We start from the raw sequence: 27,974 nt of genomic DNA, 5'->3' as shown, positions 1-27,974 counted from the left end.
GATAAAAAGAGAAAGAAATAAAAATTCTGGAATAGAAAAATACAATATTTGAAATAAAATATGTACTGGATGTACTTAACAGCTAAAAGAGACGATAAAGGAGAGAGTAACTAAACTTTAAAGAGATCAACGGGAATTATACAATGTAAATAAAAGGGAAAAATTTAATGAACAGAATCCAAGGGATCTATTAGATTATATCAAATAATTCAACAGACATGTACATGAAATCAAGAAGGACAGTAGACAAGTAGAATAGAAAAAACGTTACAGAAATCATGGCTATTTCTGAATTGAAGAACACAGTAGAAGGAATCAAAAGCAGGATCGATGAAGCAGAGGACTGAATCAGCAAGTTGGAGGACAAGGTAGAAAAAACTTCCCAGAAAGAGCAAGAAAAGAAAAAAGACTTAAAAAGAATGAAGAGGGGTTAAGGAAACTGCAGGACAATAGAAACATAATAATATCCATACAATAGGGATACCAGAAGGAGATGAAGAAGAGTAAAGGATAGAAAACCTGTCTGAAAAAGTAATGATGGAAAACTTCCCTAATTTTATGAGAAAAAGTCACACAAGTCCAAGAAGCACAGAGGGTCCCAACCAAGATGAACCAAAGAGGTCCACTCCAAGACACCTCACAATTAAAATGCCAAAATTAAAAGACGAAGAAAGAATCTTAAAGGTATCAAGGAGGAAACAGGAAATAGCATACAAGGGAGCCCTGATAAGGCTAGCAGCTGACTTCACAACAGAAACACTACAAGCCAGAAGGGAATGGCAAGAAATATTCCAAGTAAGGAAAAGGAAAAGCCTGTGACCAAGACTACTCTATCCAGCAAGGCTCTCATTCAAAACAGAAGGCAAAATAAGAAGTTTCCCGTACAAAAGAAGGCTAAAAGAATACACCTCCCCCAAACCAGCATGCAAGATAGGCTAAAGGGACTGCTTTAAGAAAAGGAAGAAAAAGAGTGAAAGAGAGAGGGGAACACAGGTACAAAGAGGGGAAAAGGCAATGACTAACCTTAAATGTAAATAATACTAACATTAAATGTGAATGGATTAGATGTTCCAATCAAAAGACATAGGGTAGCTGAATGGATAAGAAAACATGACTCACACATATGATGCCTACAAGAGACCCACCTTAGAACAGAAGACCTACACAGAAAGAAAGTGAAGGGTTAGAAAATAATATTCCAAATGGACGGGGGTAAAAAAAGCAAGAGTGGAAATAATTATGGCAGACAAAAATAGACTTCAAAAGAAAGGCCATAAAAAGAAACACAGAAGGACACTTCATTATACTCAAAGGAAGAATCAATCAAGAAGACACAAATATTATAATATGCACCCAACATTAGGCGCACTGATATATATAAGGAAAATCTTGGAGAACTTCAAGAAAGATATAGACAGCAACATACTTAAACTATGGAATTTGAACACCCACTGTCAAAAATGGAGACATCTGTCAAACAAAATATCAACAAGGACATTGTGGCATTGAACAATGCCCCAGATGAAATGGACTTAACTGATATATATAGAACCTTTCATCCCAAAGAAGCTAAATACACATTCCTTTCAAATGCACATGGAATATTTTCAAAGATAGACCACATGATAGAACACAAAACATGCCTCAACAAATTCAAGAAAACTGAAATCATATCAAGCATTTTCTCAGACTACAAGGGACTAAAACTAGAAACTAACCTCAAGGAAAAAACTCAAAACACTAAAATTCATGGAGATTGAATAGCATGCTATTAAACAATGAATGGGTCAAAAATGAGATTGAGGAAGAAATCAGAAAATTTCTGGAAACAAATGAAAATGAATTCACACAGTTCAAAACTTAGCAAAGGGACACAGCAAAGGCAGTCCTGAGACAGAAGTTCATCGTGATACAGGGCTACCTAAAAAAGATAGAAACATTTCAAATAAACCACCTAACCTACATCTACAAAAACTCGAGGAATGATAACAAAAACAACTCAGAGCAAGGAGAAGGAAGGAAATAACCAAGATCAGATATTAAATGACATAGAGACTAAAAGCACAATTCTAAGGATCAATGAATCCAGAAGCTGGTTCTTTGAAAAGATAAACAAAATATACAAGCCTTTAAGAAGATTCATCAAGAAAAAAGAGAGAGGACCCAAATAACCACAATCAGAAATGAAAGAGATTACAACTGATACCACAGAAAAACAAAGGATTGTAAGAAATGACTATGAAGAACTGTATGCCAAGAAATCTGAAAACCTGGATGAAATGGACAAATTTCTAGAAACATATAATCTTCCAAAACTGAATGAAGAAGAAACAGAAAGCCTGAACAGATTGATAACAGCTAGTGAAACTGAAGTAGTAATCAAAAAAACTCCTGGCACACAAGAGCCCTAGACTGCATGGTTTCAGAGGGGAATTTTACAAAATATTTAAGGAAGAACTAACTCCTATCCTTTTCAAACTATTCCAAAAAATCCAAGAAGGAAGTCTTCCAAATTCTTTTTATGAGGCCATAAACCAGATAAAGACACACACAAAAAACGAAAACTACAGGCCAATATCACTGATGAACATAGATACTAAAATCCTCAGTAACATATTGGCAACCCAAATGCAGCAATACATTAAAAAGATCATACACCATGATCAAGTGGAATTGAACCCAGGGATGGAAGTGTGGTACAATATTTGCAGATCAATAAACATAATACATCACATAAATGAAAGGAAAGATAAAAATCACGTGATCATATCAGTAGCTGTGGAAAAAGCATTTGAATAAGTACAGCACTCAATTATGATAAAAACACTCAGCAAAGCAGGAGCAGAGGGAAAACAACTCAACATAATAAAGGCCATGTGGCCCTGGCTGGTGTGGATCAGATTGAGTGCCAGTCTGAGAACCCAAGGGTCGCCAGTTTGATTCCCATTCTAGGGTACATGCTTGGGTTGCAGGCCAGACCCCAGTAGCGACCATGAGAGAGGCACCCACACATTGATATTTAGCTCCTTCTCTTTCTTCGTCCATTCCCTTCTCTAAAAATAAATGAATAAAATCGTTAAAAAAGGGGGGAGGGGCTCCACAGTCAACATCATAATCAAGGATGAAAACTAAAAGCTTTCCCACTAAGATCAGGAACAAGACAATGGTGTTTGTTTTCACTACTTCTATTTAACATAGCATTGGAAGTTCAAGCTGCAGTGATCAGCCAAGAAAAATCAATAAAAGATATCTAAGTTGCAAAGGAGGAAGTAAAACTGTCATTGTTTGCAGATAACATGATAGTATACATAGTATACATAAAACCCTATATACACCACCATAAAGCTACTCAACCTAATAAGGAAATTTTGCAAAACATGATACAAATTCAATATTTAGAAATCAATGGCATTTTTTTGTAAACCAATAATGAAATATCAGAAACAGAAATAAGGGGAAAATCCCATTTGCTATAGCAACAAGAAAAATAAAGAGAATTTACAGCCAAGATGGAGGTGTAGTAAAATACACTGTGCCTCCTTGCACAAGGAAAAGGAGGACAATGAATAAAAAAAAAATCACGACCAAAACTGCCAGAAAATTGAACTGTATGAAAGTCCACCAATTGAGGAGTTGAAGAAGAAACATTCATCCAGGCTAGTACAAGGGGCAGAGACAGGCAGCCAGGGCAGAGAGGACTCACAGCAAGTGGCTGCTGGAGGACCAGAGTGGGTTAGGAGGCGGCTGTCAGAGCGGGTGGTCCCACATTTGCATCAGATAAACCTGGATGAACAACTGGGGAGTGAGACAGACTGCGCAACCCAGTTATCCAGTGAGGGGAAATAAAGTCTCAAAACCTCCGACTAAAAAAATCTATGAGGGCTGATGCAGTAGGAGAAATGCCCAGCCTCATAGGAGAGTTTGTTGGAGAGACCCACAGGGTCCTAGAGTGTACATAAACACTCCCACTTGGGAATCACCACCAGAAGGGCTCAGTTTGCTTGTGGATAGTGGAGGAAGTGACTGAAAGCTGGCCAAGAGCCGAGCATTTTTCCCTCTTGGACCCACCCCCTGTACATATAGTACCACAATAAAGCAATGTGGATTGCCCTGACCTGGCAAATACCTAAGGCTCCACTACTTACTATGTAACAAACATGCCGAGATTAAAACAAAAAAAAGGCCCAAATGAAAGAAGAGATCAAAGATCTAGAAAAAATACAACCAAACAATGAAGAGATAGTCAACCTATCATATGCACAGTTCAAAACACTGGTAATCAGGATGCTCACAGAAATGGCTGAATATGGTCACAAAATAGAGGAAAAAGTGAAGCCTGTGAAAAGTGAAATAAAGGAAAATGTACAGGGAACCAACAGTGCAGTGAAGGAAACTAGGACTCAAATCAATGGTTTGGACCAGAAGAAAGAAAGACCCATCCAACCAGAACACAATGAAGAAATGAGAATTCAAAAAAATGAGGAGAGGTTTAGGAACCGCCAGGACAACTTTAAACATTCCAACATCTAAATCATAGGGGTGCCAGAAGGAGAAAAGGAAGAGCAAGAAATTGAAAACTTATTTGAAAAAATAATGGAGAACTTCCCCAATCTGGCAAAGGAAATAGACTTCCAGGAAGTCCAAGGAGCCCAGAGAGTACCCAAGAAGTTGGACCCAAGGAAGCACACACCAAGACACATCATAATTAAGTTACCCAAGATTAAAATTAAGGAGAGAATATTAAAAGCAGCAAGAGAAAAGAAGACAGTTACCTACAAAGGAGTTCCCATTAGACTATCAGTCAATCTCTCAAAACAAACTTTGCAGGCAAGAAGGGGCTGGAAAAAAATATTCAAAGTCATGACAGGGAAGGACGTATAGCCAAGAGTGCTCTATCCAGCAAAGCTATCATTTACAATGGAAGGGCAGAGAAAGTGCTTCCCAGATAAGGTCAAGTTAAAGGAGTTCATCACCACCAAGTCCTATTATATGAAAAGTTAAAGGGACTTATCTAATTAAAAAAAATAAAAAATACAAACAGTAAAAGACAACAAACTCACAATTATCAACAAGTGAACCTAAAAAAAAAAAATAAAACTAAATGAAAATAAACAAGCAACCAGAACAGGAACAGACTCATAGAAGTGGAAATGGCATGGAGGATTATCAGCAGGGAAGGGGGTGAATGTGGGAAAAGGTACATATAATAAGAAGCATAAATGGTAGGTACAAAATAGACAGAGGGAGGTTAAGAATAGTATAGGAAAGAATAGTATAGGAAATGTAGAAGCCAAAGAACTTATATATATGACCATGGACATGAACTCAGTGTGGGGAATGCAGGTGGGAGGGGAGGTGTGGGGCAGAGGGAAATAAGGGGGTAGGAAATTGGACAACTGTAACAGCATAATTGATGCAGGCACTGGCCCACAGTGTCTGCAGTGTTATGGATGAAATGAGACAAATTCACATGTACTACAGAAATCCTGTGGAGAAAAAGAGATGACACAGCCTCTCTCTGTGAAAGAGAGGGCCAAGGACCAACCCTTGCCTCGACAGGCTTTTATTGGGTTTAATTTGCATAGGAATACAGGGTGTATAAGAAAAGCTCATCAATCATTGTCAGGAAGTAATGATCAAATAGATAACATTCCAAGAACTCTAGGGGTTTATTCTGAGTCAGGGTCAGATAGCTAAAGGGCCATAAAACTTTGGTGAACAAACTCACTTCATGCTCAGACCCTTATCATTTAAACTGAGGGTATTAGCAAAGTAGGTTTCATAAAATTTACGCATTCTTTCTTAGGCCTGATTGCCCCAGGGAACCCGCCCTTTCCAGAACAGGGCCATACCCACCTCCAGCATTGTTTCAGGCTTAAGGCATTGCTTCATGCTTAAGTCAGGGAGGGGGAGTAGGGCAGCCAAGAGATTAGGAGACTTCTGGCAGACAGAATGAGGACTCAGGTTATGTCAAAACTGAGGGGTAAGGGTCCATCAACCTCTTTTTGTATAGCCCCCCAAGTCTTTCTCTGAGGGCCCCTACATGACCTTCCCTGTCTTAGGTCATCCCTCCTTTGAGGAATCTTACCTGTCATTGGCTAACCAGTCATCCGCCCTGGGGCCAAGCAGGGTGAGGTGAAATTGGGCAGAGGTGGTGTCCCTACAAGGAAGATAAGCTTTGTCTCCTAAGTGGCTTATGGTTCCAAGATCTTTTTACTGAGCCTTAGCCACAAGAGGTTACAGTTTCTGAAACCAGGCAGAGGGCAGTTCCCAACACATAATCAATAAAATATATTTTTCAAAAAAACAAAAAAATAATAATAAATTACCTATGAATATGCCTTACCAAGGAGGTAGCCCTGGCTGGTGTGACTCAGTGGACTGAGTGCTGGCCTGTGAACTAAAAGGTCACCAGATTGATTCCCAGTCAGGGCACATGTGTGGGTTGTGGGCCAGGTCCTTGGTAGGGAGTGGGCAAGAGGGAACTACACAGTGATGTTTCTCTCCTTCTTTTTCTTCCTCCTTCCCCCTCTCTCTAATAATAAATAAAATTAAATTTTAAAAAAAACCTTACCAAGAAGGTAAAAGACCTGTACTCAGAAAACTACAGAACACTGAAGAAATTAATTAAAGAACAGACAAATAAATGGAAGCATATACCATGTTCTGGAATAGGAGAATTAGCATCATCAAAATTACACATATATCACAAAGCAATTCATAGAATCAATGCAATCTCTATTAAAATACCAATGACATAATTCACATATATAGAACAAATATTTCAAAGATTTATGTGGAACATAAATGACCTCAAATAACCTCAGCAATTTTAAGAAAGAAGAACAGAGTACGAGGGATCACAATATCTGACATCAAACCATATTACAAGGCCACTATAATCAAAACAGTATGGTGCTGGCATAAGAACAGACGCATAGACCAATGGAAGAGAACAGGGAGCCCGGAAATAAACCCAAGTCTCTATGGTCAATTAATATTTGACAAAGGGGAGGATTTCTGGTCAAGATGGAGGCATTGGTAGACACATTGTGCCTCCTCACACAACTAAAATAAGGACAACAAAAATTTAGAAACAAAATAACAACCAGTACAGACAGAAAACTGAACTGTATAGAAGTCCAACAACCAAGGAGTTAAAGTAGACACATTTATCCAGACCGGTAGGAGGGTTGGAGTTGGGCAGCCGGGCGGAGAGGGGTTGTGGCATTAAAAAAAAACAAAAATACAGCAGCTGGCGGACCCTGGGCACTCGAGGTGACACTGGGTGGACCCAGCAAGGTGGTGGATTGTGGAGAGGCTTGGTATGCAAGGTGGCTTGCAGAATGTACCATTCCCACATTCACACATAGATAAAATGGGAGAAACAACTGGGGAGTGAACCAGAACATGCATTCCAGGGTTCTAGCATGGGGAAATAAAGCTTAAAATTATCAAGTAAAAACACCTGTGGGAGTTGAGGTGCCAGGAAAGACTCCCAGCCTCACAGGAAAATTCACTAGAGAGACCCACAGGGTCCAAGAATGTACACAAACACACCCACACAGGAATCAGCACCAGAAGGGTCCAATTTGCTTGGAGGAATGGGGGAAAGTGACTGAAATCTGGCAGAGAGCAGAACAAGCACCATTGCTACCTCTCAGACCCCTGCCCCACACACAGCATCACAATGCAGTGAGGTGGGTTGCCCTGCTCAGGCAAACACCTAGTGCTCCACCCCTTACTACATTAACAGGAGCATCAAGACAAAAGAAATTGCCTGAACGAAAAAACAAATCAAAGCACCAGAAAAAATACAACTAAGTGATAAAGAGGTAGCCAACCTATCAGATGCACAGTTCAAAACACTGGTGATCGGGATGCTCACAGAATTGGTTGAATTTGGTTGCAAATCAGATGAAAAAATGAAGGCTACAATAAGTGAAATAAAGGAAAATGTACAGGGAACCAATAGTGATGGGAAGAAAACTGGGACTCAAATCAATGGAGTGGACCAGAAGGAAGAAAGAAACATCCAACCAGAACACAATGAAGAAACGAGAATTCAAAAAAATGAGGAGAGGCTTAGGAACCTCCAGAACATCTTTAAATATTCCAACATTCAAATTATAGGGATGCCAGAAGGAGAAGAGGAAGAGCAACAAGTGGAAAAGTTATTTGAACAAATAATAAAGGAGAACTTCCCATTCTGGCAAAGGAAATAGACTTCCAGGAAGTCCAAGAAGCTCAGAGAGTCCCAAAGAAGCTGGACTCAAGGAGGAACACACCAAGGCACATCATAATTACATTACCCAATATTAAAATTAAGGAGAGAATCCTAGAAGCAGCAAGAGATAAGCAGACAGTAACCTAGAAAGGAGTTCCCATCAGACTGTCAGCTGATTTCTCAGAAGAGACCTTGCAGGCAAGAAGGGGCTGGAAAGAAGTACTCTCCAAGTCATGAAAGGCAAGGACCTACATCCAAGAGTGCTCTATCCAGCAAAGCTTTCATTTAGGTTGAAAGAGCAGATAAAGTTCTTTTCAGATAAGGCCAAGTTAAAGGAGTTCATCATCACCAAGCCCTTATTACTTGAAATGTTAAAGAAATTTATCTAAGAAAAAGAAGATAAAAAACAAGTACAGTAAAATGACAGCAAAGTCACAATTATTAACACCCACACCTAAAACAAAAACAAAAGCAAACTAAGCAAACAACTAGAACAGGAACAAAACCACAAAAGTGGAAATCACATAGAGGGTTGTCGACAAGGAAGTGGGAGGAGAAGAGAGGGGGAAAAGGTACAGAGAATAAGTAGCATAGATGGTAGGTAGAAAACAGACAGTGGGAGGGTAAAAACAGTACGGGAAATGTATAAGTTAAAGAACTTACAATTATAACACATGGACATGAACTAAAGGAGGGGAATGTGGGTGGGAGAGGGTATGCGGAGTGGAGGGGAGTGAAGAGGGAAAATGGGACAACTGTAATAGCATAATTGATCAAATATATTTTTAAAAAATTTGACAAAGGGAGAAGAAGCATAAAAGGGAGAAAAATAGCCTCTTTAACACATGGTGTTTGAAGATATGGACAGCTAGTGCAAAAAAATGAAACTCAATCACCAAGTTATACCATATGTGAAAAGAAATTCAAGGTGGAGAAAAGATTTAAATATAAGTCATGACACCATAAAAGTCCTAGAGGAGAACATAGGCAGGAAAATCTTATATAGCCCATGCAGCAAGATTTTGACCAATATGTCCCCTAGAGCAAAGGACATAAAGGAAAGAATAAACAAATAGGACTTCATCAAAATAAAAAGCTTCTGCACTGTTAAAGAAAACAGCACTAAAATGAAAAGAGAACCAAGTGTATATGAAAACATATTTGCCAATGATACTTTAGACAAAGGTCTGATCTCCAAAATATATAAAGAACTCACAGGACTCCACACCAGGAAGACAAATAATCAAATTGAAAACTGGGCAAAAAACCTGAACAGACACTTCTCCAAGGAGGACATATAGAGGGCCCAGAGACATATGAAAGGATGCTCAGTATCACTAGCCATAAGAGAGATGCAAATTAAAGCCACACCACTTCACACCAGTCAGAATGGCCATCATAAACAAATCAGCACGCAAGTGTGGGAGAGGATGCAGAGAAAAGGGAACCCTAGTGCACTGTTGGTGGGAATGCAGACTGGTGCAGCCACTGTGGAAAACAGTATGGAATTTCCTCAGAAAACTAAAAATGGAACTGCCTTTTGACCCAGCAATACCAGTGCTGGGATTATACCCTAAGAATTCTGAAACAACAATTCAAAAGAACCTATGCACCACAATGTTTATACAGCACAATTTACAATAGTTAAGTGCTGGAAGCAACCTAAGTACCCATCAGTAAATGAATGCATCAGAAAACTATGGTACATTTACCCAATGGAATGTTATGCAGCAGAAAGAAAGGAGCTCCTACCCTTTGTGACAGCACGGATGGAACTGGAGAGCATTATGCTAAATGAAATAAGCTAGGTGGTAAAAGACAAATACCATATGATCTCACCTATAAGTGGAATCTAATGAGCAAAACAAGCAGGTAAGCAAAATACAACCAGAGACACTGAAATAAAGGACAAGCTGACAGTAACCAGAGAGGAGGTGGGAGGGAATAATGGGGGATAATAGGGAAAGGGCTATCAAGGAACATGTATAAAGGATGCATGGACAAAGCCAAAGGGGTTAGGTTAGAGGATGGGAGGTGGGGATGGGAGGTTCAGGGGGCATGGTGGGGTGAAAATGGAGACAACTGTACTTGTAAAACAAGAAAAAAATAAATTTTAAAAAGTAAAAAAAAAATAGCATGGCACAGCCAATAAAGATATATTTGCTGTAAATGAAACATGAATGAGTCTATTACCCACTGGCTGTTGCCAGCCTTCTATGAAAAATTCCTGAACAAAATTGTAAGAAATCATGAATTTTATTGAATCTTCTTGATGTGAAGACTTTGAAAACAATTTTGTATTGGTAAACATATAAAGTTCTCTCCATATATAGAAAAGCTGCTCTCAGTTTACCATGAGAGGGTTTTTTTTTTCTTGGTCTCTCTCCCTCCTCCCACTTCTTCCCTGCTCTGCAGATTATATTCATTCATTATTGTTAATACTATATATTTAGTAGTCACTAAATATGAGACTGGCACATGCAGTCAACCTACCTCTTGTGATGAAGGCAGTGCCCTCTCACAGGTGACACAGTATTTCAGGTGGGCAGGAGTTCCTGTGCCACAGGTGCAGCAGATTACCTTTTCCTTGAAAACAGAGAATAAGAAATACATGTTCCTCTTAGCAAATAACTGTGAAAATAAGGCAAACAAAAGCATGAAGCCACTTGAAGAACAAGATTAAAAGTTAACATTTATTGCAATGTTCAAGTTTAAATATATGAAGTAAAAAAATTGTCTAAGTTAGGTGTAGTACAATTTGTCCTCTAAATCCATGTTCAGGGAACACATTTCTATGTATTCCTCTTAATGTTACAGATCCCATTGATAAGTTAAACTTTTGGGCAGCATGCCTTTCCAAAAATTAGAGTTGATTCTTTTCCCAGATCTTGGCTTATGAATTGTTAGCCAATTCTATCATCTGAAGAAGGACATTTAATTGTTCAAACATTACTTTCTATATATTTTATTCATGTTTTTACAAAATTGCATATCATTACCTTCGAGCAGAGGCTGGCCTGTAGTTGCAGCTGCAGAGCAAGAGGAGCCTCACAAACCACACAGATGGGAGTGTTCATGGGCACCATGCTTCTACATTCTGCACAGAAACCCATCTGTACAAAGAAAGAGGTCAAGTTTGTCCTCGAATGCAAAAACTAAAGATATAAGTATAACTTAGAATGTAAGGTTTAATTTGCTTTTTGTAAAAAAAATTTAATAATTATCATTATTCTTATTCTTGCAAATAAAGAGTAAAACCATGTTTATTGTAGAAAACAGAAATATAAAAACAAACAAAAAATATTTTTCCACAAATCCTCTGTCCAAAAAAGCAATTATAAAGTTGGTAAAACTGTCAAAAACAACTATTTCAGGCTCAGAACATCAATCAAAGACAAACAACAAACTGAAAAGTACTGAACTTCTAACAAGAACACTACAAGTCTACATGGTTCTTGCTTGGACTCACACCCATCCTCCTCTGCTTTTATCAGCATGATAGAGGATGATATCAATGATTGGATTTTGGAAGAAGGACAGACATGAAAAGATTTAATGCAAGTAAAAAAACAAAGCAAAATGATGCCACTAGGAAAAAAAGTCAGAATCTGGAATAATTACAATATTTCCACTTACAATATTTCACCAAAAATTATCATCTTTTACCTACAATGTTTTCACCTACAATTATTACCCAAAGTATCCAAAAGCTTTTACAAATCTATGAGACACACACACACACACAAAAAAAAGAGAGAGAGAGAGAGAGAAATGTTTCTATGATACTCATATATAAGGGAAAAAACATGCAAAGTCTTTAAAATAGAAAAATATTCGAAGAATGAAAGGAAACCATGTTTTAAAAACTAAAGAAAAGCCCTGGCTGGTGTGGCTCAGTGGATGAGCACTGGCAATGAGAACCAAAGGCTCACCAGTTCAATTCCCAGTCAGGGCACATGCCTAGGTTACAGGCCAGGTCCCCAGTAGGGAGTACAAAGAGGCAACCACACATCAATCTTTCTCCTTCACTTCCCTTCTCTCTAAAAATAAATAAAAAGAGAGAACCAAGATGGTGGCAAGATAGGTGGGAGCAGAGTCCACTTCCCCCTGCACACAGGTGAAACACCAAGCTGATCTACTGAGGAACAGCCAACAGTACCCCAGCATATATGAAGATAGGAGACCAAAAATTGTACAGGATATTGAAAAACCAGATGAGTAGGTGGAAGCTGTGAACACCAGGATACCTGTTGGAAGAGGAAACCCACCAGCAAAGGATCCACCAACAGATAACACCAGGAGAAGGTGAAGGAGGGAGTGGAAGCAACACTAACTTAACCCAGGACCTATCTGGAAATACAACTAAATAGTGGAGAAATTACTCAGAACAAACAAGTGAACAAGAGCAATAGAGAATCCTCAAAACCTTGTGCACATGGAAGAACCAGCTTCAACACAATCACAACAGAATACAAGAGGTGGTGGCCTGAGTGACCCTCAGTTAACCAGCTGGTGGGAAGGACACACCAAAGAAAGACCCAACAACAATCAAAACCCAAAGACATACAGAGAGCCAACATAAACAACAGCCTAAGACCAGTGAGCTGGGGAGATCAAGGAGATGGCACCACTGCATCTCACAGGTATTCTACCATAGAAGTTCATATGATAAATCGAGGGAGTCAGAACAGATAAATTTAAGAAGCAGAGGTTAACAAGAAGAGTCTCACAAACAATGGGCCGACAAAGAAACAATCCCCAAATGAAAGGAAAGAACAAGTCTCAGAAAGAATGCTAAATGAAATAGAGGCAAGTCAATGATCAGATATTGAGTTCAAAGCAATGGTTATAAGGAAGCTCAATAAGCTCACAGAGAATTACCAAAAACTACAGGGAAACTACAATGAACTCACTGCAAACTACATCAACATGAAAAAGGAAATAGAAGCTATCAACAAGGGCTAAAGGGAAATGAAGAATACTATTTATGAACTGAAGAACACAGTAGAATGAATCAAAAGCAGGCTTGATGAAGCAGAGGATCAGATCAGCGAGCTGGAGGACAAGGTAGAAAAAAACACCCAAGAAGATCAAGAAAAGGAAAAGATGCTCCGAAAGAATGAAGAGGGGTTAAGGGAAATGGAGGACAATGTGAAACATAATGATATCCATATAATCGGGATATCAGAAGAAGAGCAATGGATAAAAAACCTATTTGAAAAAGTAATGATGGAAAGCTTCTCTAATTTGATGAGAGAAAAAGTCACACAAATCCAGGAAACACAGAGTCCTAATCAAGAGGAACCCAAAGAGGCCCACTTCAAGACACATCATAATTAAAATGGCAAAATTCCAAGATAAAGAGAGAATCTTAAAGGCAGCAAGGGACAAATTGGAAGTAACATATAAGGTAGCCCCGATATGACTAGCAGCTGACTTCTCAGTGGAAACACTCCAAGCCAGAAGGGAAAGGCAAGATATAGTCCAAGAAATAAAAACCAGAGGACTTCAATCAAGACTACTTTATCTAGAAAGGCTCTCAATTAAAATGGAAGGCCAAATAAGGATCTTCCCAGGCAGAAGAAGCCTCAAGGAATATACCTCCTCCAAACAAGCTCTGCAGGAGATGCTAAAGGGACTGCTTTAAGAAAAGCAAGAAAAACAGTGAAAGAGAGAGGAACACAGGTACGAAAAAATGGTAAAGAATAAGTACCTATCAATAACAACCTTAAACATAAATGGATTTAATGCTCCAATCAAAAGACATAGAATAGCTGAATGAATAAGAAAACGTGACCCACACATATGCTGCCTTCAAGAGACCCACCTCAGAACAAAAGACCTACAACAGGCTGACAGTGACAGGGTGGAAACAAATATTCCAAGCAAATGGAAAGAAAAAAAAAGCCAAGGTAGCAATAGACCAGACAAAAAAGACTTCAAAAAAGGAGCCATAAAAAGAGACCCAGAAGGTCACTTCATAATACTCAAGGGAAGAATACATCAAGAAGACATAAACATAGTAAATATATATGCACCCAACATAGGAGCACCCAAATACACAGAGAAAATCTGGGAAGACTTCAAGTAAGATATTGACAGCAACAGAATTATAGTAGGAGATTTTAACACCCCACTGTAAAAAATGGACAGATCTTCCAAACAAAATATCAACAAAAGTACTATGGCATTGAACAATGCCCGAGATGAAATGAACTTAACTAATATATATAGAGCGTTTCATCACAAAGAAGCAAAATACACATTCTTTTCAAATGCGCATGGAACATTTTGAAAGATAGAACACATGATAGGACACAAAACAAGCCTCAACAAATTCAAAACTGAAATCATATCAAGCATTTTCTCCAACCACAAGGATGGAAAGTAGAAACCAACCTCAAGGAAAAAAAAACCCAAACACTCAAACTCATGGAGATTGAAGAGCATGCTATTAAACAATCAATGGGTCAAGAGTGAGATTAGGGAAGAAAATCAGAAAGTTTCTGGAAACAAACAAAAATGAACTCATAACAACCCAAAACTTATGGGACACAGCAAAGGCAGTCCTGAGAGGGAAGTTCATAGCAATACAGGCCTACCTAAAAAGGATAGAAACATCTCAAATAAACAACCTAACCCTACGTCTAGAAGAACTCGAGGAACAACAACAGAGACAGCCCAGAGCAAGCAGAAGGAAGGAAATAACCAAGATCAGAGCAGAATTAAATGACATAGAGACTAAAAGCACAATTCTAAGGATCAATGAATCTAGGAGCTGGTTCTTTGAAAAGATAAACAAAATTGACAAGCCTTTAAAAAAGAGAGAGGACCCAAATAAACAAAATCAGAAATGAAAGAGGAGAGATTACAACTGATACCACAGAAATACAAAGGACAGTAAGAAATTACTATGAAGATCTGTATGCCAAGAAATTTGAAAACCTAGGTGAAATGGACAAATTTCTAGAAAAATATAATCTCCCAAAACTCAATACAGAAGTAGCAAAAAGCCTGAACAGACCAATAACAGCAGATGACATTGAACTGGGAATCAAAAACCTTCCAACACACAAAAGTCCAGGTCCAGATGGTTTCACAGGAGAATTCTACAAAGCATTTAAGGAAGAGCTAACCCATATCCTTCATAGACTATTCCAAAAAAATCCATAATGACAGAAGACTCCAAAACTCTTTTTCTGAAGCCAGTATCATCCTAATCCCAAAACCAGATAAGGACATAGTAAAGAAAGAAAACTTCAGGCCAATATTGCTGATGAACATAGATGCTAAAATCCTCAACAAAATATTGGCAAACCATGTCAAGCAATACATTAAAAAGATGATTCACCATGATCAAGTGGGATTCATCCTATGGATGCAAGGATGGTACAATATTTTCAAATCAATAAACATAATACACCATATAAACAAAACAAATGACAAAAATCATATGATCATATCAGCAGATGCAGAAAAAGCATTTGATAAGGTACAGCACCCATTTATGATAAAAATTCTCAGCAAAGTGGGAATAGAGGGAGCATTCCTCAACATAATAAAGGCCATATATGAGAGACTTACAGCCAACATCATAATCAATGGGCAAAAACTTAGAGCTTTCCCACTAAGATCAGCAAAAAGACAAGGATGCCCACTTTCCCCACCCCTGTTCAACATACTACTGGAAGTCCTAGCTACAGCAATCATATAAGAAAAGGAAATAAAAGGCATCCAAATTGGAAAGGAGGAAACAAAACTGTCATTGTTTGCAGATGACATGATAGCGTACATAGAAAATCCTATAGACTCCACCAAAAAACTGCTCGACCTAATGAGTTAATGTGGCAAAACAGCCAGATATGAAGTCAATACTCAGAAATCAAAGGCATTTTTTTACACCAACAATGAAACACCAGAAACAGAAATCAGGGAGGGAAATCGCATTTGATACAGCAACAAGAAAAATAAAGTACCTAGGAATAAACCTAACCAAGGAGGTAAAACACCTGTACTCAGAAAACTATACAACACTGAATGAAGAAATTAAGGAAGACACAAACAAATGTAAGCATGCACTATGCTTATGGATTGGAAGAATTAACATCATCAAAATGGCCATACTACCCAAAGCAATTTACAGATTCAAAGCAATCCCTATTAAAGTACCCATGACATATTTCACAGATATAGAACAAATGTTTCAGAAATTTATATGGAACCATAAATGACTCCAAATAGCTGTAGCAATTTTGAGAAAGATGAACAAAGCAGGAGGGATCACAATACCTGGTTTCAAACTGTATTATAAGGCCACTGTAATCAAAACAGCCTGGTACTGGCATAAAAACAGGCACAGAGAACCAATGGAATAGAACAGAGAGCCCAGAAATCAACCCAAGTGTCTATGGCCAATTAAATATTTGACAAAGGGGGAGCAACATAAAATGGAGCAAAAATAGCTTCTTCAACAAATGGTTTTGGGAGCTACATGCAAAAAAATGAAACTTGAGCACCAACGTACACCATATACAAAAATAAATTCAAGGTGGAGAAAAGACTTAAATATAAGTCATGACACAATAAAAGTCCCAGAGAAAAACATTGGCAGGAAAATCTCAGACATCCCACACAGCAATATCTTTATGGATATGTCCCCTAAAGCAAGGGACATAAAGGAAAAACTAAACAAATGGGACCTCATCAAACTAAAAATCTGCATGGCTAAAGAAAACAGCACTAAAATGAAAAGAGAACCAACTACTTGGGAAAACATATTTGCCAATGGTACCTCGGACAAGGGTTTGATCTCCAAAATACATAAGGAATGCACACAACTCCATTCCAGGAAGAAAAAAAAAACAATTAAAAAATGGGAAAAAGCTTGAACACTTCTCCAAGGAGGACCTATAGAGGGCCCAGAAACACATGAAAAGATACTCAGCATCACTAGCCATAAGAGAGATGCAAATTAAAGCCACAATGAGAAAGCACCTCACACCAGTCAGAATGGCCATCATAAACAAATCAGCAAACTAGTGTGGGAGAGGATGCAGAGAAAAGGGAACCCTAGTGCACTGTTGGTGGGAATGCAGACTGGTGCAGCCACTGTGGAAAACAGTATGGAATTTCCTCAGAAAACTAAAAATGGAACTGCCTTTTGACCCAGCAATACCAGTGCTGGGATTATACCCTAAGAATCCTGAAACACCAATCCAAAAGATCCTATGCACCACAATGTTCATAGCAGCACAATTTACAGTAGCTAAGTGCTGGAAGCAACCTAAGTACCCATCAGTAAATGAGTGGATCAAAAAACGATGGTACATTTAAACTGGAATTCTACACAGCAGAGAGAAAGAAGGAGCTCCTACCCTTTGTGACAGCATGGATGGAACTGGGGAGCATTATGCTAAGTGAAATAAGCTAGGTGGTGAGGGACAAATACCATATGATCTCACCTTTAACTGGAACATAATCAACAAAATAAAAAAAGCAAACAAAATATAACCAGAGTCATTAAAATTAAGAACAATCTAACAATAGCCAGAAAGTAGGGGAAGGGGACAGTGGGGAGAAGGGTTTTAAGGAACTACCATAAAGGACACATGGACAAAACCAAGGGGGAGGGTGGAAGCAAGGAAGGGAGGGGGGTTTGGAGGGGGTGGGGGGAGGGGGAGGGAGAAAATGCAGACAACTGTAATTGAACAACAATAAAATAATTTAAATAGAGTACAAAAATTAAATAAATAAATAAAATGTTTTAAAAATCATAAGGTAAGATTGTGTGGTGACAATAGTCTGAAAAAAATAAGAAATTTCAGAAAGAAATTATTTTAAAAGAGCCATTTCAAACTACTGGGAGCTGTTTGTTATTTTATTTGTTGTATTATCTTCTTCCAGGCATTTTAAAGATATCATGGAAGTAAATTAAATTAAGTTCTATGACATGTCCATTTAATGGACCCTCTTGCTTGAAGTCATAACTTAGTTTTAAAACTAGACTTTCAATTCACTGAATTAGCCACTTTTTCTTACTATCTTTTTTCTTAGTGACTACCTTTTCACTTTTATTTATATAGTTATTTATATTTCTAGTTGTGAATTTATTGCCATTTTAATGTTAATAATTTTTATCTTTTTCATAGGAAATTCCCTTTAGCATTTCACATAGTAATGGCCTGGTGATGATGAATTCCTTTAGTTTTGTCTTGTCTGTGAAGCATGTTATCTGGTCTTCATTCTAAATGATAGCTTTTCTAGATAGAGCAATCTAGATTATAGGTCCTTATTTTTCATCACTTTGAATACTTTTTGCCAGTACATTTTAGCCTGCCAAGTTTCTTTTGGGAAATCAGCTGACAGTCTTATGGGAATTTCTCTGCAGGTAGCTCTGCTTTTTCTTCTGCTTTTAAGATTCACTCTTTATCTATAAACATTGGCATTTTAATTATGGTGTATCTTGGTGTAGTCCTCTTTAGTCCAACTTGTTTGGGACTATCTGTGCTTCCTGGCCTTTTAATATTTTTATAAATATTTTATTGTTTTTTAGTTTAATTTTTAAAGATTTTATTTATTTATTTTTAGAGAGGGAAGGGAGAGAGAAAGAGAGAAAGAGAGAGAGAGAGAAACATCAATGTGCAGTTGCTGGGGGCCATGGCCTGCAACCTAGGCATGTGCCCTGAGTGGGAATTGAACCTGCGATGCCTGATTCGCAGCCCATGCTCAATCCACTGAGCTATGCCAGCCAGGGCTGCTTCCTGGACTTTTATGTCTACTTCTTTAACCAAATTAGGGAAGTTTTCTTTCATTATTTTTTCAAATAAATTTTCAATTTCTTCCTCTTCCTCTTTCTCTGGCACCCCTATCGTATGATTTGGATGTAGGTACATTTAAAGATGTCCCAGAAGTTCCTAAGTCTATTCTTGTTTCTTTGAATTCTTTTTCCTTCGTGCTGTTCTTATTGAATACTTTTTCCTTCCTTGTATTCTAAATCATTGATTAGATTCTTGGCTTCATCCCCTCCATTATTAGTTCCCTGTAGACTTTTCTTTATTTCAATTAATGCAAACTTCATTTCTGCCTGGGTACTTTTTATGCTGTTGACATACCCAATGAGTTCCTGGAGCATCCTGATAACCAGTGTTTTGAACTGTGCATCTGACAGATTGTTTATCTCCATTTCATTTAGTTCTTTTTCTGGAGTTTTGTTCTGTTCTTTCATTTGGGCTGGCCATATTTCTTTGTCTTCTCCTTTTGGCAGCCTCCTTGTGTTTGTTTCTGTGTATAAGGTAGAGCTGCTTTGACTCACTGTCTTTTTAGCATGGTTTATTGTAGAAAGCGTACCTGTTAAGTTGTATGGGGAAGATCCTTGGGTAATTGTCAGAGCAGGGAAACCCCTGTTAACCCTCTGTCGCTGCATGTGTGGAAGGGCTCCGAGAGGGGACAATGCTGCTGTCTGGCCTCTGGAGTTTTTCCCTGGAGAAAGCTGTCTGTCAGTACTTTCCCTGTTGCCAGTCATTTCACTTCCTCCCTGTATGCCTCTGGTACCCTTCCAGCTGTTGCCCAGGTGCTGAATCCCAGGGGGATGAGTCCTAAGTCCATTGCAGGCCCTTTAAGAGGAATCTCTTGAGATTCCTGCAGTTTCTGCCACTGCCCCAAACACTACTGGTCTTTACAGCCAGAAGTTATAGGGATTCATCTTTCTGGCACTGAAACCTTGGTCTGGGTCATTGGGTCTGGGTCTGGGATCTCTCACTCCTGAGGTATCTGTCCAGATCTTTATCCACCACACGTGGATGTGGGACCGCGAATTCTCATCTCTGTGCCTCTTCATGCCCTTCCATGTCTACGCACTTCTCCGCACCTCTCTACCTTTGCACGCCTCTCTGTATCCCAACCCCTCCTACCCATCTGGATGAATGTAGCTTCTTTAAAATCCGTGGTTGTTGGACTTCCATACAGCTTGATTTTCAAACAATTCTGTGTTACATTTGTTTCATAGTCTAGCTGTATTTTTTTGCTGTAGTTTTGTGAGGAGGCAAGGCACATTTACCTATGCCTCCATCTTAGTGACTACCTTTTAAAATTCTGATTTTTCACATTTATGGTCATTTCACAGATCCTTTTATTCAAAAAACCTGAAGTATCAAGTACATAAAAGATGAGTACATTTTTGTGAGCACATTGATTTTTAGTAAGCCAACTATGTTTTCTAACAAACTACAAACTTATTGGTAGGATAATATCAATTATAATCTATACTTGGCTAAAACTTTTCAAAATTTTTTTGTGTTTATGCTATTATAGTTGTCCCAATTTATCTTCCTTTGCACCCCTCCATGCAGCCTGCCCCTACACCCTCAGGCTATCCACACAGTGTCCATGTACATGGGTCATGCATATGTGTTCTTTGGCTACTATATTCCCTATGCTGTACTTTACATCCCATGACTATTCTGTAACAACCAATTTGTACTTCTAAACCCTTCACCTTTTTGGCCGGTTAATCTGACCACTCTCCATCCAGCAACTGTCAAAATATTCCCTGTATCTATGATTCTGTTTCTCTCTTGCTTGTTTATTTTTAGAATCAATTGTTGATAGATATGGATTTATTGCCATTTTACTGTTCATATGTTTTATATTCTTCTTCTTAAAAAAGACCACTTGATATTTCATATAACACTGGTTTGGTGGTGATGATCTCCTTTAGCTTTTTCTAGTCTGGGAAGCTCTTTATCTATCCTTTGATACAAAATGATAGCTTTGCTGGGAAGAGTAATCTTGGTTGTAGGTTCTTTGTTTTCATCATTTTAAGTATTTCTTGCAAATTCCTTCTAGCCTTCAAAGTTTCTTTTGAGAAACAAGCTGACAGTTTTATGGTGGCTCAGTTGGAAGTAACTAACAGCTTGACTCTTGCTACTTTTAAGATTTTCTCTTTGTCTTTAACCTTTGGCATTTGAATTATGATGTGACTTGGTGTGAGCCTCTTTAAATTCATTTGGTTGGGATTCTCTGAACTTCCTGGATTTGTATGCCTATTTCCTTCACCAAATTAGGAAACTTTTCTGTCATTATTTTTCCATTCTTCTTTAAAATTATATTTTATTGATTATGCTATTACAGTTGTCCCATTTTTTACCCTTTCCCCCTCCACTCACACCCCCCATTCTCTCAGGCAATCTCCACACCATTGTTTATATCCATGGGTCATGTGTTGGTTCTTTGGCTACTCCATTCCTATATTGTATTTTATATCCCTGTAGCTGTTCTGTAACTACCTATTAGTACTATTTAATTCCTTCACTTCTTCATCCACTCCCCCTAACGCCCTCCCATTTGGCAACCATCCAAACATTCTTTGAATCCATGATTCTGTCTTTTCAAAAGTGTCCTTCACTTTTTCCTCCACTTTGCTGCCATACTCAACCAATTCTGTGAGCATCCTGATTACCAGTGTTTTGAACTGTGCATCTCATAGGTAGGCTATCTCTTACTCACTTAGTTGTATTTTTTCTGGAGCTTTGATCTGTTCTTTCATTTGGGCCATTTTTTGTCTTGGTGTACCCATTATGTAGTTAGTGGCAGAGCCTAAGGTATTTGCGAGGTCAGACCAACCCACATTGCTGTGTTGTGGTGCTGTAAGTGGGGGAAGGATCTGAGAGGGAACAATGCAGCTTTTCAGCTCTGTCAGCTTTTAGTTACTGCTGCAGCTACCCACAAGCAAATTGGGCCCTTCCGGTGCTGATTCCAAAGTAGGTGGGTTTGTGTACGTTCTAGGACCCTGTGGGTCTCTCCAATGAACTCTCCTGTGAGGCTGGGAGTTTGTCTCTCTGCCTCAAACTTCACAGGTTTTTTCAGTCAGAGGTTTTGAGGCTTTATTTCCCTGCACAGAGGTCCTGGGTTGTGCAGTCTGTCTTGTTCCACAGTTGTACCTCCCAGTTTATCCACACACAAATGTGGGACCACTCAGTCTGATAGCCACAGACTCGCCCACCCCACTCCTCCAGCCGCCACCTTTCTGTGAGTCCTCTGCACTCAGCTGCCCATCTCTGCTCCTCCTACCAGTCTGGATGAATGTTTCTTCTTTAACTCCTTGGTGGTCGGACTTCTATACAGTTTGATTTTCTGGCAGTTCTGCTTGTTTTTTGTTTTTAAATTTGTTGTTTTCCTTCTTTTGCTTGTCCTAGGAGGAACAGTATGTCTGCCTATGCCTTCATCTTGGTCAGAAGTCCCTCTAATAACCTTTAGATTTAGGGAACCACTAGCTAGGAGTCTGTGGAAGAACCAGATATAAAATCCTGAAGGAAGTGCCATCATGATGCAAACAAACAAATGAACAATAACTAACATGACAAGTTTCAGGTATTATTTATCTTTTAGACCAGGATGTCCAAAATGCAGAATCTGGCAGTTCTGGTTAGTTTTTGTTTAAATTTGTCTTTGTCTTTCTTTTGGTTGTGTGAGGAGACACAGTGTGTCTACCTAATCCTCCATCTTGGCCAGAAGTTGCTCAGTTTTCAATTTCTTGCTCTCTATGTTCTCCTTCTGACACTCCAATGATGCAAAGGCTGGTATGCTTGAAGACACCCCAGTGGCTCCTTACACCATCCTTGGTTTTGGGGGGTGGTTTTTTACTGTTTTTCTTCTTTCTGTTCTGAATGGGTGTTTGTTCCTTCCTTATATTCTGAATTTCTGGTTCACTCTCTACTTCATGTAATCTACTGTTGATTCCCTGTAAATTTTCTTTATTTCAATTAGTGTATTCTTCATTTCTGACTGGCTCTTTTTCATGGTGTTGAGGGCCTAAGTTCAATGAGCATCCTTATCATCAGTGTTTTGAACTCTGCATTTAGTAGCTTGCTTGTCTCCATTTTGTTTAGTTCTTTTTCTGGAGTTTTGTTTTGTTCTTTCATTTGGTCCATGTTTCTTGTATCCTCATTTTGGGAGCCTCCCTGTGTTTGTTTCTCTGCATTAGGCTATGTCTCCCAGGCTTGGTAGAGTGGCCTAATATAGTAGGTATCCTGTAGGATCTAGTGGCACAGCCTCCCCTATCACCCTAGCTGGGTCCTCAAGTGTGCCCACCTTGTGGGCTGTGTATACCCGCATCTTGTAGTTGAACCTTGATTGCTGTTGACATGTCAAAAGTCAGTCGCTGCCTGTGTTCTGTCCGGGGCCACCAAGCATAAGCTACAAAGTGATCTGCAGATGGCTGCTAGCTGAGTTGGGCTTGGAGGTACCCAGGTGAGGCCAAGCTGAGATCAAAGACTGGCTGCTGCTAGTGCCAGGCCTGGGGCCACTTAGTGAGAGGTACTGGGCTTCTGGAGGCTGGATGCTGCATGTTTGAGAGACTTTAGGAAAATCTGAAGCATGAGGCAAGACAAGTCATTCATATGGAAAAGTCACTGGATACAGCTCTGGTGGGCCTGAAAGTTGGGTATGACTGGGCCTCTGGGAATTATCAGGGTAGAAAGAATGGTGTGAGCCAGATCAAAGAAGTCACAGATATGGTGCTAGCCTGACTGTTCTGTGAGGAGAGAACTCATCAAAGGAGCAATGGCTTCTATCAATACTTCTGTCTAGGAAAAAGCTGCACCCCTGCCCTTGCCTTGATGCTGGAGGATTCAGTCCCTCCATATATGTCACTGGTACCTTTCAATCTGCTGCTCTCAGTGGGAGTGAGTCCAAGTAAGTCCATGCATGGGTCCTTTAAGAGGAACTGCCTGGGACTCCAGGAGTTTCTGTCTTCCTCAGCCTCAATCCCCACTGGTTTTTACAGCTGGAAGTTATGGGGACTTCTGTTCCTGGGCTGGAGGGCCTGGTGTGGGTCTGGGGCTCCTCACTCCTGAGATTTGCCTTCCAATTTTTATCCACCAAACATGTGTGTGGGACTAGCTCGTTAAGTGCCTCCACCCTCTATCTAGTCTCGATGTGACTTCTTTTTTAATTTCACAGTTGTAGGCCTATCTTTCAGCTTGATTTATGGCAGTTCTGAATAATTGTTATTCTATAGTAGTTGTAATTTTGATGTTGTTGTGTGAGAAAGTGAGCTGTATTTACCTATGCCACCATCTTGACCAGAAGTCCCAGGGATCCCTTGACTTAAACTTTATAATTTAGGTGTTCTGATTTATTTATAGTCAATATAAACAGCTTCTTTGGACAGAATGATGTGTTTTATCACTATCTAAAGTTGTAACTAAAACATCTCATTTATTTCTAAAACATACTTCATTATTGTAACCAGGTTATGAACAGAAATACCACACAAGTAGGAAACTCATCTTTATCCATGGATGCACCATTGAAACAATAAGATTTCTCTCTCTTTTTAAGCCTGTGCTTTTACAAGGCCATGCACAAAGGAACAAGTATTGCAAACAGTTTTTTCATTTGGGTAGTAAAAGATTAATCTCCCAGTAATATTTTCAACAATTATTTATGTTTATGGTTTGTGTATGCCAGGTATTGTGCTACTGCTGCAAATAAAGATCAGATAATCCAATGAAAGAAGCTTTTAAGGGCTGTGCTGCTCACCTGAGCTCCTTCTGGGGGTGGGAGATGACAACCAAATATTGGTGGAACAGGAGAGCCACATTCTTGACAGAAGCGAGCAAAGGGATCAGATGGGCGGGGGGCAAGACACTGGGCACACCTACAACAGAAGAGGTTCCTGATTGGCCGTGTTCTGATGGGTTCACATTAAGAAGTCAGGTAAAAATCTAAAAGTGTTCAAGATGTTTAAAAACAATTAAAAAATATAAAAAGCAGAACACTCTTAAAGGCTATAGAACAAGTTCTCTAGTCATTTGTATCACACACTGACCTCATACCTGTAACCACTGGTATTCTTTACCTGTAGGCCATCTCACTTCCTGACTACAGCTGAAGGTATCAACAGCCTTGATCCCACTTCTTAGCGGGGATCTGACTTATCCTATCACATTGGTTTTGGTATTGGATTTATGAGGATAAACCTAGGGAATTCCAGTAATGTCTATATTGCACTTTTCAGACTTCCTATCTGAGCATCAAACCCAGTCTGTGTAGCAATCTAGGGGGTCACTGTCAGTAAAGCTCTGCCTGGAAAACATCCTCAATGTGCTGAGGACCCCATAAAAAAACCCTAAGTCATACTCAATGGTGGAAGGCTGAAAGCTTTTCCTCTAAGATCAATAACAACTCAAAAATACCCATGTTCCCTGTTTCTACCCAACATAGTATTGAAATTTCTAACCAAAGGAACTAAGCAAGAAAAAATAAAAGGTATCCAACTAGAAAGAAAGAAGTAAAATGACCTCTCTTCACAGATGATATGATCTTATATGTAGAAAATCCTGGAGAATACACACTTACAAGTGCATTATTAGATCTACTAAGTAAATTTAGAAGTGGTAGAATAAAATAATCAACACAGAAAAAATCTGTTGTATTCTTAAGAATAATTTAAAAAGGAAATTAAGAAAACAATTATATTTATTATAGCACCAGAAAAATAAAATAAAATATTTAGGAATCAATTTAACCAAGGAGGTAAAAGACTTGTACAATGAAAATTATAAAACTTCTCAGGAAGTAATTAAAAAAGACAAATACAAGGAAAGATATCTTGTATTCATGAATCAGAAGACTTAATGTTAAGATGAAAATACTACCCAAAGCAATCTACAGGTTTAATTCAATACCTATCAAACCTTCAATGACCTTTTTTTGCAGAAAGAAAAACTTTTCCTAAATTCATATGGAATCTCAAGGAACCCAAAATAGTCAAAACAGTCTTAAAAAAAGAACAACAAAGTTGGATGACTCACACTTCCTGATTTCAAAGTTTACTACACAGCTAATTAATAAAAGTTATATTCTTCTAACATAAGGACAGACATATGGACCAATGGAATAGAATAGAGAGCCCAGAAATAAACCTTTGCATATATGGTCAAATGATTTTTGGCAAGTATGTGAACACCATTCAATGGGGAAAGGACAATCTTTCTAACAATGGTGCTAGGAAAACTGGATATTCACAAGCAAAAGAATAAAATTGTCTCCTTACCTTACACCATATACAAAAACCAACCCAAAATGGATAAAAAAATCTGAATGTAAGAGATGTATCTATGATCCTCTTAGAAGAATACATAAAGGACAATCTTCATGACACTAGATTTGGCAATAATTTCTTGGGTATCCTACCAACAGCATTGACACACACAAAAAATAGATAAACAGAATGTGATCAAAATTAAAAACTTTCATGTATCCAAGGACACCATCGAGGGAGTGAAAAGACAACCTAAAATGGAATAAAATATTCCTAAATCATACTGTTATTAATACCTAATAAGGGATTAATGTCCAGAATACATAAAGAAAGTCAACTTAACAAAAAACAAACAACATAAAAAAGTCGGCAAAAGACTTGAATAGACATTTCTCCAAAGAAGATATAAAAATATCCAAGAAGCACATGAAAAGATGCTCAATGTAACTTGCCATTAGGAAAACATAAATCAAAACCACAATGAGATACCATTTTATATTCATTAGGATAGCTATTATCAAAAAAATGAGAGGAGTTCCAGACAAGATGGAGGCATAGGTAGAAACCCTTCGCTTCCTCGCACAACCAAAAGGAGGATAACAACCAATGTGAAATCAATAAATAATGAAAAAAGCCAGAAAAATCAAATTGCATGGAACTCTGACACCAAAGGAATTAAAGAAAAAATCAGCCTGAACAACCAGACCAGGAAGGTGGTGGACGGCGAGGGCCAACTCAGAAAAACCCCAGACATCCAGTGGACCTTGGGGGTAAGACTGGCTGCCAGGATCAGTGCGCTGCACAGGAGGGGATGATTTAAGGGGACTCAGAGGTGGCTGTGGGCTACCACCATTGCGATGGTAAGAAAAGCTCCCAGTCTCACACAGAAGCTGAAAAGTACACTAGAGGTGAGCAGGCAAGCTGCATTGTTCCCTCTCTGGCCCCTCCCCCATAGGCAGTGCCACCACACAGGAAAGAGGGTTGCCCTGCCCTGGTGAATACCTAAGGCTCTGCCCCCCTGTTATCAGGTGTGTCAAGACAAAGAAATATGGCCCAAATGAAAGAACAGAGCAAAACCTCAGAAAGTAAACTAAGCAATGAGGAGATAGCCAACCTATCTCTTGGAGAATTTAAAGTCCTGGTAATCAAAATGATCACAGAACTGATTGAGCTTGGTTGAAAAATGAAAAAACAAATGCAGGATACCCAAAATCAAATAATAAACTAAACTGAGATTAAAATGGTGTGGGAAGCAAAATATTCAGGGAACCAACAGTGACAGAAAGGAAACCAGGACTCAAAGCAATGATTTGGAACAAAAGGGAAAAATAAACATCCAACCAGAACAGAATGAAGAAACAAGAATTCAAAAAAGTGAAGAGAGACTTACAAACCTCTGGGACAGCCTGAGACACTCCAATATCCAAATTATAGAGGTGCCAGAAGGAGAAGAAGAACAACAAGAAATTTAAAACTTATTTGAACAAATAATGAAGGAAAACTTCCCCAATCTGACAAAGGAAATAGACTTCCAGGAAGTCCAGGAAGCCCAGAGAGTCCCCAAGAAGTTGGACCCAAAGAGGAACACACCAAGGCACGTCATCATTAACTTACCCAAGATTAAAGATAAGGAGAGAATCCTAAAAGCAGCAAGAGGAAAGGAGACAGTTACCTACAAAGGAGTGCCTGTAAGGCTATCAGCTG

General features: G+C 38.8%; 1 protein-coding gene across 6 annotated transcripts in view; it reads right to left on the bottom strand.

Moving 5' to 3' along the window:
* The window catches only part of DZANK1 (double zinc ribbon and ankyrin repeat domains 1), a 135,265-nt gene that overhangs the window by 47,836 nt on the left and 59,455 nt on the right, over nt 1-27,974 (bottom strand). For 4 of the 6 annotated variants that reach the window (XR_004899330.1, XM_036009489.1, XM_036009492.1 and 1 more), the window contains exons 8-10: nt 24,767-24,884; nt 11,227-11,382; nt 10,721-10,813 (exon numbers count right to left, since the gene is read on the bottom strand). Coding sequence is in view for 5 of the 6 variants with exons in the window: in XM_036009489.1 (XP_035865382.1) it covers nt 10,721-10,813; nt 11,227-11,382; nt 24,767-24,884 (367 nt within the window). In the remaining variant the exon portion in view is untranslated. The remainder of the gene's footprint in view (nt 1-10,720; nt 10,814-11,226; nt 11,383-24,766; nt 24,885-27,974) is intronic. The other 2 variants (XM_036009491.1, XM_036009493.1) reach the window with 1 other exon arrangement.

Source organism: Phyllostomus discolor, chromosome 9 (genome assembly GCF_004126475.2).
Source record: "Phyllostomus discolor isolate MPI-MPIP mPhyDis1 chromosome 9, mPhyDis1.pri.v3, whole genome shotgun sequence".
NCBI lineage: Eukaryota > Metazoa > Chordata > Mammalia > Chiroptera > Phyllostomidae > Phyllostomus > Phyllostomus discolor.
This window is presented reverse-complemented; position numbering and strand designations above follow the sequence as displayed.